This window comes from Neofelis nebulosa, chromosome 2 (assembly GCF_028018385.1).
Source record: "Neofelis nebulosa isolate mNeoNeb1 chromosome 2, mNeoNeb1.pri, whole genome shotgun sequence".
Lineage (NCBI taxonomy): Eukaryota > Metazoa > Chordata > Mammalia > Carnivora > Felidae > Neofelis > Neofelis nebulosa.
Genome location: NC_080783.1, coordinates 183,778,801 through 183,791,506, shown reverse-complemented (window position 1 = coordinate 183,791,506; position 12,706 = coordinate 183,778,801). Strand labels below are relative to the sequence as shown.

The 12,706-nt window shown below is 44.9% G+C and overlaps 1 protein-coding gene across 4 annotated transcripts in view; it reads right to left on the bottom strand.

The window, feature by feature from the left end:
* LOC131504751 (BEN domain-containing protein 5) overlaps positions 1–12,706 on the bottom strand; it is a 1,495,810-nt gene that overhangs the window by 129,381 nt on the left and 1,353,723 nt on the right. For all 4 annotated transcript variants that reach the window (XM_058717439.1, XM_058717441.1, XM_058717440.1 and 1 more), the window contains exon 7: positions 6,479–6,568. In XM_058717439.1, coding sequence (XP_058573422.1) covers positions 6,479–6,568 — 90 coding nt within the window. The remainder of the gene's footprint in view (positions 1–6,478; positions 6,569–12,706) is intronic.

Genomic DNA, 12,706 nt, shown 5'->3' with positions numbered 1-12,706 from the left:
TGAAAGACACAGGAGACCACTGCCAAGTACCGGGGCAGATCTGGGCTCTCCCAGCTGCAGCAAGGAATGCAGTTTGGGAGGAAGGAATAATGGAGGTCTCGATGACCTGAAGGTGGATAGGGTGGAGGTTGGGGGGCAGACATAGCCAAGAGCCAGCAAACATAGAGTCTTGCAGTCAGGAGCCAGGGTCTGACATGGTGCTGACCTGCAGAGGCTCTGCAGTGACCAAGGCCCAGAAAGTTGTGAGGATGCAGCAGGTGTAGGGGAAGGAATGTGTATACATGGTGATACCAATGATGAGATTATTTGTCTACCATCCCCAAGAGCATCGGAACTCTTCACTGAAATTACACACTCCTGGGGAAAGATGATACCAAAATGACTGAGATGAAGCTTCTGGCCCCTGGCAGAATGGGGCCTCAAAATGGAAAGTAAGTTCAGTTACAGAAAAATAGGGAAAATTATGTTTCCTCTGCCTCTGAGGTTTGGAGATTGAGGTTTGCACCTGCTGTTTGTCTTTCTTCCCTCCAGACTGTGAACTCCAAGATGGCAAGGACAGGTCTACCTCTTTGCCACTATTTTGTCAATGTCTAGCTCAGTGCTACGAATAAAGATGGACCAGTGATGGGCACTGTATGTTCATTAGCTGGATTGACCTGTAATTTTATTGGCTCCATTTACAGATAGAAAAAACAAAGTCAGGGTGGTGACATCATTTGCCGAACATCTCACAGGGGCCTAGATGGGATGCAGATCCAGTTCTACTGGCTTCAAAATGGTGCCCTTTCCACTAAGGCAATATGGAAGAGTCAGGAGGCTATTTGCATGTGATTTGTAGAATGATTTGCATATATGCATATATGCATATAGAGAGTTCCATGTGAGGTTTATTGTTGCTGTTCTCTACTAAGAGGCAATATGTTGCAGTGGGAAAAGTCCAGGCTTCAAGCAAGATAGTTGGGGGTCTCTGCTGGACCCAGAGTCCAGAGTGTGGGTCACATGATAGCAGCCACTCCAGGCCTTTTCCTGACCTGGCACCAGGCCCCTGTCTACCCTAAGCTGGGTCCATGGGCCCCAAATTTTGGAATCAGAGGGAGTCTGGCCTTGAAGAACCTGAAATTCACAGTCTTGGTTCTTACCATCCAACCCCTACCTCTGCTCATTTCACAGATGAAAAGATAAGCTCAGGGAAGTGAAAGGCCCATGACAACCCCTTAGTGGATCTGGTGTTTCACTTATAATATGAGGCTGTCAGGGATAGAGAGAGAGAGAGAGAGAGAGAGAGAGAGGAGAAGAGGGAGAATAGGTGAGGGATAGAGGTGGGAGGAAAACAGTGGGGGAGGGGAGGGAGAAAGCAGCAAAGGTGACCACTTCACTGGAGGAAACAATAGGTTGGGCTTGGTCATGGTGGTCCTGGTGGTCCTGGTGGTTGTGAGTGGTGTGTGTGTGTGTGTGTGTGTGTGTGTATAACTCTTCCATCTTCTTATCACCTGAGGGTAACCCTGAAGAATAAACTGCCCGAGGGAAGGCCAGCTCTATCTCCATAGTCTAGGCCCTGGTGGGCACCTTAGCACCTTGGCAGCAGAGCTCACGAATCCTCACAGCAGCCCCTTGAGTGGTCCCAACAACCCCAGGAAGCATCCATGAAAGAACATTCACTCTACCAGAAATCAGACACCTGAGGTCTAGTCTAGGCCAAACCTCTGACTTGTGATACAGTCTTACTGGTCCAGAAATGAGGAGGGTTCAGCTAACGGCTCTCTCAGGAAAGCGGCAAGGAAGGTGGGGTGGCACACACAACACAGAAATGACACCCCTGGGTTTGGGTGCCCTGTGAGGGTTAGAGGAACCATACGTGGCACCTGCAAGTGCTCCATTAGTAACACCTATTTAGTGCTTATTGTATTGCAGACACTGTCCTAAATATTTTACGGGTATTAACTCATTTAATCTGCACAACAACCATATGAGGTAGGACGTCTATCATTATTTCCCTTCCCAGATAAGGGAACTGAGTCACAGAGAGGTTATGGAATGACCCCAAGGTCATACTGTACTATGTGGAAGAGTTGGGCTTCAGTGTCAGGCAGCCTAGCTCCAGAGGTCATGATCACACACACTCTGCTATAAGGCAACTCAGAAGCTCCTTTGACCTTTCATGTCATGGCTGGGGAATGAGGATAGTCTGGCCTCACAGAGCCCATGTGTGGGGTTTGGGGCAGCTGAGGGGTGATTGACAATCTGCCGTCCCACGGCCAAGGAGAGTCTTGAGGAAATCAAAGACTTGCCACCCTCACTGGCGCCCCTCCAGAGCTCTGTGATGACATGATTTCACTCTACTCCCAGCAGCAGGTGTGTCAGCAGCTTGGCTGTGAGGACCATGGTCCCAGCCAGATGGGGACGAACAGGGCCCACATGTCTGTTCCCCGCTCAAGGTCACTGAGCCAGTTAATGTGGAAGAAGCATTAACTGAGCCGAAGGTACCTCAGCCATCACCCTTCCAGGCCTTGGACCCTGCTGCTCTCCCCAGAACAAGGTGGGCTTGGAGGGGATCCAGCTGTGCCCTGTGGGGCTGTGGTCCAACTTGAGAGACCCTTGGGAAAGATGATGCCTCAGTCTCTCATTGGCAAAGTGGAGGAATGAGGCTGTCTTAAGCTGCCTCCAGAGGGATAAATTGTATCTCCAGGGACAGTGACAGAGCTAGGGAAGGAGGAAGACTGGGATTAAAGGGATGGGTCCCAAGCCACATGTGCCATGAATTCACTGTGTGATCTTGGGTAAGCTACTTTAATTCCCTGTGCCTCCCCATTCTCATCTGTAAATGCACATCAACCATTGTGGGGTTCCCGGAGTACTATGTTCTCCCAGGCATAAAGCTTGGCTTTCTAGCACTTCCCATCTGTGAGTGGGGCAAAAGTACGTGTACAGGCTCAGGAGACCCAGACTCAAAGCCCCCCCTCTGCTGTTTACTGGCTGTGTGACCTTAAGGCTCCTCTTTCTGAGCTCAGATTTGGAATCCCAGAGCCAACACAGCATTTGCTCCTCACAGCAGCCCCATGGGATGAACGAGATAATCCCCATTTTCCAGATGTAGAAAATGACACTCCAGGATCCAGCCCTAGGCCTCAAATAGCTCACAGTTTAAAGGGAAGAAATAAATATCAATCAAATACATAACAAATCACGGCAATAAAGATGACCAGTGGGTAACCACAACAGAGGTGCAAAGCAGGGTCTGAAGGGAGTGGGAGAGGGGCCCACAGTGGGTATTTTGAACGAACCTTGGGAGATGGGAGATGTTTGCCAGGTTGCAAGGGGTGGGCAAAGGAGCAGCAGATTCAAAGGCCTGGTGATGGGAAGAAGATTGCCTGTTCAGGTTTAAATTGTGTGTGTGGTGGTGGTGGCGGGGGGGAGATCTAATGAGGCTTGGACCAGAGAACCTGGCAGGAGCCAGATCGTGGAGGGTTGTAAATGTCATGGGAAGGAATTGGAGTTTATCTTGAGAAGGTAGAGAGAAGGTTTTAAAAGGCTCTGCCAAGGAATGAACACTGATGGAAAGCCTGTGGGACGGCACTGAGTCTATCAACTCAGCACCATCCAGATTCCTTTTTGGAAAAGCAGGCTCAACAGAGAAAGCACCTGAGATGTACTTCTCTGCGTCTCAGGCCTTGTCTGTAAAATGTGATGGTGACCCTGCCCTCTGTCTACTGCCCACAGAGGAGGTGGGCCTGGGAGCTTGGGCCCCCAGAGCTGGAAGTATTGATGGTAAGGCTACTACTATCTTTTTTACAAAACAAGGACAAAATAGTTGTATCCAATCAGCCGGGGGAACAGGTCTGCTGCCAAGTTTAGTAAGTGACAGATGGCTGCAAGTAGAGGGTCTGGTAAAACCAGGAGGGACCTCGGAGAGGTTACTGCAAGGACAGCACTGGGAGGAAAGAGGATGGAAGTGAGAAAGGCCAAGGAGTAAGCTGGAGTGACAGCAGCAGGGAGCCGAGGCACCGGCCTTGGCTCTTCTGAGTGGCTCATCTTTGGGCAATCACTTCCTCTCCCTGAAACTCTGGCTCCTGGTCTGAAAGAAAGGGGGAGGCAATCGTGCCTAATCACAGCACCGTAGACTCAATTATGAATGGGAAAAGAAGACTCATATTAATTTGCATGGTGCTTTAGAGTTTACAGAGCAGATTACCTGCGGCATCTTTGCAGACTGCCATGGGGAAGGGGGTAACATCTGTCCTGAGTGTCTGCTAAGTGCCAGGCACAGGACTGGGAGTTTGTCCACATCCATCTGACACCAGCTTCACAACAGCCTTTGCAAATGGGTACTGAAACCCTAATTATTTTACCTTTAAGGAAACTGATATCACACTGCTAGGAAGTGTGCTAGACAATTTTTGGCCCCAAGACTGTCTGATGGCAAATCACCATATATGTCCACAGCAGTCCACTGTCTCCCTCAAGTTGTATAATTTCTATTTTTTTTTTTAATATCCCTTTGACCTTATGGTCATTTAGAGACTAAAATGAGACAAATGACTTACCTTCACCAGACCCGGGTTTGCTCATATGTAAAAATATAGTTAATATTAGTTTCCGTCACATAGAAAATTTAATATAATTAAAATAAATTACATTGAATTAGCAAAATATAAATAATTAAAATAAAATAAAATACGTAAGGTGCTTAGAACAGTGCTCACTACATATACAGTGTCACATATTTTATATGTGGTGTACCCACTACACAGGTAAAAATGCAAAAGTATTGGTGAGAATGTGGGACATTACGAACTCTCACACATTGCTGGTGGCAGTATAGAGGTGTAGGTCTCAGAAATTTGGAGATATCGTTAAGTTTAAGATGCACATATCCTGTGGCCTGTCAACTGCCTTCCATGGTTATATGCCCTAGAAAAGCATTTGTGACTGATGAATGGATAAAGAAGATGTGAGATATATATATAATGGAATATTACTCAGCCATCAAAAGGAATGAAATCTTGCCATTTGCAACACGTGGATGGAGATAGAATGTATTATGCTAAGCGAAGTAAGTCAGTCAGAGAAAGACAAAAACCACATGATTTCACTCATATGTGGAATTTAAGAAACAAACAGATGAACACATGAGAAGGGGGGAGAACAGGGAGAGGAAAACAAACCACAAGAGACTCTTAACTATAGAGAACAAACCAAGGGTTGATAGAGGGAGGTGGGTGGGAGATGGGCTAGTGGGTGATGGGTATAAGGAGGGCACTTGTTGGGGTGTTGTATGTAAGTGACGAATCACTGAATTCTACTCCTGAAACCAGTATTGCACAGTATGTTAACTAAAATTCAAAAAAAGACAAAAAGAAAATCATTTGCACATTTGCACAAAGCAACACACATATAAGGACATTTGTATCAGCATTGTTTGTAAGAAAAAACACTATCATCAATGGAATTGTCCATGAGAACAGACAGGTAGTTGAGGTGCAGACAGACATGGAGTGCATGGCAAAAAGAAATGAACTACAGCCACACTCACCAACATGGATATTGGGTGAACACAAGCACCAATGTACACAGGATGATACCTTTTTTTAACTTTATAAAAAGCCCCCAAACATGCAAAACTAAACCCTACATTGTTTAGGCATGCTTACATGCATAATAAAACTATTAAGAAAGACAAAGACAAGATTCAAGCTTATGGTTATCTATGTGAGGAGGAAGGTGGAAAGCAGGACAAAGGATTTAAAAGGAATAGATAATATTCTGCTTCTAAAGCTGGTGAGTACCTGGGCATTCATTAAATTGTTATTTATATATTATTTATTGAGTATACTTATATTGCTGACTAACTAAATACATATGTATGCATGTATATATATTGTTGACTAAATATATATTTCATATGGATTAAATATTTAATAATAAATAAAAATGCAATTATAAAGAGATATCTCTGAGACGAAAAATTGTATCTTATTTACCTCTGATTGTCTGATACAAAGCATGCTTCCTGGCTCATAGTAGGTATTTCAAAAGTTGTTTCTTAAGTGAATGACTGAATTAATGAGTGAACAGATAGCTTCTAATCCTTACCTCCCTGCTTTACTGTACTCCTACTAACATATACATTGGCCTGGGGCCAGATTTCTTAATTTTGTAAACAAGAAAAGCCAAGCTAGGAAGTGTAGATGACTCTGTGTGGCTTATCCTCAACATAGCACATATGAAAGAATTCCATTTAGCCCTACCTATTCATCCATCCAACCATTCATCCACCCATTCTTCCACCCATACATGTAGCTAGTAAACATTTATTGAAAGAACTACTAATGGAGATCAGCTATAACCTCTTTAGAAATGAAGTACATTTGCATCCAAGATAATGACTCTGCATGTGACCACACTGTCCCAGAAGCCATCACAGTGCCCCAGTCGGATGTCAGGGATAGGCACAGGATGCTCATGAGATTTTGCAACTCACCTTGGCACACAAATGAAGAGGGTGTTTCCCCTGGGTGGACTCGTCCTGTGATGAATACCACCTTCTGCTCCACCCCTTCCCGAAGGTTGTCTGTAACATAAAAATGGAAGGAGGTTGCTTAGGGGGCACAGGGAAAGCTGAGACTATGAGTTGGTATGGGAGAGAGGGGTAGGGAATGGTCTGGGTGCTTTATAGTCATTTCTTAAATCATTGGGTTAGAATCATGCAGGCCCAGTCATTGCTGACTAATTAAATTACATCCCTGGCTACCCAATATTAAAAGGCTACACTCCTGTTCTTTGGTATAATTGATCATATCAATATTATAGTCATCTGAAGACGTCATATGAGTGAAGTCAAATCCCAGATCCACTGATTATGACCCTAGGCAAGTTGTGTATCCTTTTTGAGTTTCAATTTACTAATCTATAAACATGGATAGTAATAGTGATTAAAAAAACTTACATATTGCCTAGTATACAGTAAACATTCAGTAAATACTGGAGTAAAGAAAGTAGCTATTTATATCAGTAATAGTACTAGTAGCAGCTGCTATTTAATTAGCACCTTTTGAGTCATGCATATTACACACACTATTTATAGTCTTTACAGAAACATGCACAGTTAATATTCCTTTTATAGAGGCAGAAACTGATGCTCAGAGAGGTTATATAACTTGCTCAAAGTCACACAGCTAATAGGTGTGGGTTGAGCTGAGATTAGAATCCAAACCCTTGCTTGGCCTAGATGAAGTAATAGGGACCAGGTTTCTCTTTCAACTTAAGCAACTGAAAAATTGTTTATATTATATTTGCAAATATACAAAACAACTGTTTTCAGACCAGAGGCAGTACAGGACTAATATATGAACAAAGGGACATACATGAAGTGTGCCCTATGATTGCCCTGGCTCTCTGCCAGGAGGCCCATTCCAGACCAAAGAGCAAAGAATAGTTTCCTGAGCAGACCATGGAAGTCTCACTGCAATTAAACTTCAGAGAGTCTGAAGCAAGTTTGTAGCTTGCACATTCCAGAAAACTCTGCACATTCCAGAAAAGACAGAGCTCTGTGGAAAAGGAATCCTAGAAACCTGTAAAGGCGTCCTTAAGAGTGTTTTTTTGGGTCCCAAGATGTGCATGCATAGGGTCTCCACGACATCATGAGAAAGGGTCTCCACGGAATCATGAGAAAGTGATCAGGGAGAAGTGACCTGTGCAGCTCTCGGGGATCACTCAGGGATAAGAATCATTTGAGTTCCACCACGAAAGTGGTATTCCTCACTGATCATTCAGGGCATTCAGTAGAGAACCCAGAAGGGCCATGTCTTAATGGTGGGACTAAACTACTCCAGATTCATTCTAACAAAATGTTTAAATCACAAAAAGACCGAACTGAACAAAAGAAATTTAACTGCCTGCCATATAAAGTGCAACTCTCTTTAAGGGATGACAACAAAATCCAGACATGTAACAATGTACAGTCCACAATAACAATCAACAGACATGCAAAGAAGTAGGAAAATATGGCCCCAAAGCAGAGCCCAAGCTCTTGCTGCTTTTACAGAAACCTCATTTGTATAATAAAGTTTAGCTATCATGCAAAGAGATTATAAGACAAAAGCAGTAGCCAAGAGTGATATTCCCAGAAGGAAGGGGCAGGGGGTTACTTAGTCACTGGCACCAGAAGGCCAGATTGACCCAGAATGGAACCATGATCTGAAGGAAATTCAGAAATAAACATTGTGAGAAGTTGGATTAAAGAATCCTATATGTATATTACAGGATGACCTGGAGGGAGAGGGGAGATAGAAATAATTAACAGCCTTTTTTTTTTGTTTCTGAAATGCTAGGGACAGGTTATTTTGAACGTGGTTTATGATCCCAATAGTTGCACCAACGTCAGAGACTAAAATAAAAAACATATGTATTAACTTTATTAAGCCTGGTTCTTAATAAAGTCCCAGGCTTGGGACTTGCCTGGTGCATTGGGGTGACCAGTATGGAGGTCATTTCTTCTCTAATCCTAGGCCTCTGAGAGGCAGCAACAAATACAGTGAAGCCAAAATACATTTTTCCCCCCACCCCAACCCAAAAAATAACATTCCTGAGAACTCACTCTGTGCTCAGCTCTGTGTTTGGCACCTTTAGGAACAAACGGGAAGAGAAATTTATGGTGTATAAGAGGAGTTAGACACCTAAGTATTTCCTAGACTAAATATAGGCTCTTCCAGGAAGAAGCTGCACTTTCATGGTTATTTTTAACGTCATTCCCAGGACTCTGTGTGGAATAGGTACTCAGGAATTTGCTATTGAATTAAGGAATAAAAAACACTCATACAGATCATGGCTTATCTTATTTAATCTTTATCACACCTCCATGTAGTGGACAGTATGAACCCCATTTCATAGTGAGGAACCAAGGCTCACAAAAGGAAGATCTGTGCCCAAGGTCATGTGGCTAGCAGTGGTGGAGTCGAGCCTCAGTTCCCAGCCTAGGACTCCTCTCATGACCCTGTCTCCTCCTGGATCCACCGACAGCAGTATCAGATGTTACATCTGCTGCACTTCCGTCTACAATGTACACAAGAGAGTTTGGTTTCCACCCTTTTTGCTGTGGTGGAAGTTGAGCTGCTGCCTTAGTGTTTACAATTGTTTTTTCACTTACAAAACAAAAAATGAAATGCCACCAAGACCTTTTAAAAAACGCTAACACTGACCCCATCTATCCCAACAGTCCAGAAATGATAAATAGCATTACCAAGGCCCTCAGTGAAGGCTACCTTTATGGATGTCTCCCCTGACCTGGTATCAACTCAATTGCATTCAGCATTTCTGCTGACCACAGAGAAATGCAAAATGGGCATTCTATTTGCACACTAATTTTACTGAGCCCCTGCGTCTTCATAAAATGATAACATGGGGCTAATAAAAATCAAGCATCTCGGGTGCTAATATAAGCAAATGTTGATGCAGGCAGGTAACAAATTGCTTTGTCATTTAGGAGGCCATAAAAGAGCATTATAATCATCTTTAGGCAAAATGGATGGGTCGCCTTTGCTTAGCTTTTAGCTTTCATTTGCAAAATCAATTTAAGGTAATGTAGCAGCTCTGAGGTGGTGTGACATGGGACACCCCCCGCCCCCCACTGTCACTGAATCCCCAGACTCATGCAAAGCCAATTAAACATATTCTTGAAGGAGGCAGCTGGGATGATGAAGGAAGTATGCTTGAACAAAGCCAGGGTGGAAAAGAAGCTGAACAATGAGACCAAGAACAACCCGTAAGGGGTGATAAGTCTGAAAGTTCATTGAGGGTGACATGCTCAAGGGTACGAGGGCACACTCAAGGGGAACCGGATAGCCATTCCGGCCTCTTCAGTTAACAGAGGGAGTTTGAAGTCAAATGCGCTTTGTGTACACACACGCATACACACTCATCCCTTTGTCATTATATCCCTCTATCATCCACTATTTCCTTACTTATAAAGTTTTTATTGAACTCCTATTAGGTGGCCAGGCACTAGGCATTATTATCTTCATTTTACAGAAAACCAAGGCCAAGAGACATTAAGTGACTCGTCTTAGTGCTCACGGCCCATGATTGGCAGAGTGAGGCCCCACTCAGGCAGTCTGACTTCACCTATGTCCTTAACTTCCATGCCATTTTGCTTCTTGTGAAGGAGGACAATAATAGAAATCAGTTACAATAGCAACCAAGTAATATTTATTCAGTCCTTACTCTGTGCCAAGCACTTTACATGCATGACCTTATTTAATTTTCATAGCAACCCAATGAAACTATTCCTACCCCTATTTTATAGATTAGGACATCAAGATCTAGAAAGGTGAAACAACTTGTCTACACCTGTGTAAGTAGCACATGTAGGGCCTGGATGAAACCCAGGTCTTTATGAATCTCAAATTTATGCTCTTAACATCTCTTGGAGATTAAATAGAGTCCTTGGGATGATTTTTAAATGCAGTCACAGGGACTCCTGGGCGGCTCAGTCAGTTGTCTGACTCTTGATTTTGGCTCAGGTCATGGTCCCAGGGTTGTGGGATTGAGCCCCATGTCAGGCTCCATGCTGAGCATGCAGCCTGCTTGGGATTCTCTTTCTCTTTCTCTCTCTCTCTCTGCCCTTCCCCCATCTCAAAAAAAAAAAAAATACATCCACAAATTCTTTGTCAGTCTCCTCCCTTCAAGAAGTAGAGATAAGCCCTCTTCCATTCAGTGTGGGCTGGACAGACAGGCAGATAGGCTTGCTCTAGCAGATAGAATACCATGGAGGGGGATGGCATGTCACCTTTGACATTAGGCTATAAAAAGACTGTGGCATTCATCTTGAGTGCTCTCTCTCTCTGTGTCATCACTCACACTGAGGAATCCAGCTGCCATGACCTGACACTCAGGTAGCCCGTGGAGAGGCCCGTCTGGTGAGGGACTGAAGTACCCAGGAAGAGAGGCCAGCCAAAACCACATGAGCGAGCAAGCTTGAAGAGGATCCTCTAGTCCCAGGTGACAACCAGCCCTGGCCACCAGCTTCCCCCAACCTCCTGAGAGACCCTGAGCCCGGGCTGCCCAGTAGAGCTGCTCTTATACTCCTGGCCCACAGAAACTGGGAGATTGTAAGTTGTTGTGGTAAGATCCTGAGTTCTAGAGTAAGTTGTCAGGCAGCCATAAATAACTAATTAGTCCCCCTAGAGATGGCCTAAGAAACTCTGTATCTTACCTATTGATGCCCAGCCTGAGTGAGACCAGGGCCATAACCTTGGTGTCAACATGGAGAGCCCTAACCGATCCAATCAGTTATCAGTGGATCTGTAGTTGATGGAGGTGCTAGAAGATGCCAAGAGGCCCCAGAGAGCCCTAGCTGGGCCCTCTGAGGACAAAAGTTCACATGGTCAGTTTGGTCTCTCTCTTTCTATCTTCCCTGACAGTAATTTTGACAATAACTTGTCATAGGGAGTGAGGTGTTCTGTGGAGGAGGAAGGGGTGGAGAGCTGGGAGGGGGATGTGTAATGTTATAACAGGAGAAGGATTTTTTATTCCTCAGATCTACGCGTTTGTTATTTTCCTGGCTTCGTGATCCCTGAAGGCCATCATAAAGTCAAGAAGATACCTTCCTACTGGTTTCCAAACCAAACTGGCTGCTGTGTTTCCTCTAACACTCCAGGGCCCAAACAGGTCCACACTACCACTAAAGCTGGAGAAAAAGAAATCCTGACACCAGTAACAGCACGGTTAGCTGGCATCTGCCTGAGGGCCTGCTCAGGGTTAGGATGGCCTGGTCACTGGTCTCCCTGTGCTGACACCATCCTTGCTGGTCTGTCCTCCACCCAGCCACCCAAGCAGTCTTCCTGAAGCGCACATGGGAGCACACCATTCCCCAGCTTGTAAACTCATGAGCAACTCCTGGCTGTCCTCCGGGCGAGTACAGCCTCCTCTGTGTGGCTCCCCTCTGGTAGCTGTTGGTGCTCACCTGTCCATCCCTTCCCCAGGCCCCAGCCTCAGCCAACTCCTGGCAGCTCCACAAGCACGAATGTTCTCTCACACCTCCACACTTGGGTACATGCTTTTCTCTCTGGGGGAAAAAAGCCAGCCCCCATCTCATCTGTCTGGCTTACTCCTACTCAGCCTTCCAGACTCTGCTCGGATGTTCCTCCTCTGAGGAGGGAGAGAGGGAACTATCATGTATCCAGGACTTCTTCTAGGCCAACCCTGGTGTTAATGTTGTGCTATATCTGATTTCCTCAGAGCAATAATTTTGATTTTCCCCTATAAAATATGGCATATTGAGGGTAATGTGAGGATATCATTCTGCTGTTGATACTGACAATAAAGAGGGAACAGGAGCTGGGAATGATAGTGAGAACATGCTCAAGGTGCAGAATTTCTTGTACATAAATTTATGAGAAAAATGGCATTTAGGAGGCATCGATAGAGCTTTTTCAGAGGCACTGAAGAACCAGTAAATTCATCTGGGTAGAGCTGAGCCTTGATGAAGGGCAAAGACATCCAGCCATGCTGACTGAGGGTGAAGCCAGCAGAAGGGGAGGTCTGGAGGAGGGAGACTGAGAAAGACACTGGTCCCTGTATTTTTTCTGTCCCCTAAGGGGGTCCCAGCCAGCTGGCTTCCCAAGCAGATGGACGAAGGCTCACATCCAGGCCCCACAGATTATGGCCCGTGAGTCCTCGGGTAAATTACTTACACATTCTGAGCCTCACTCAG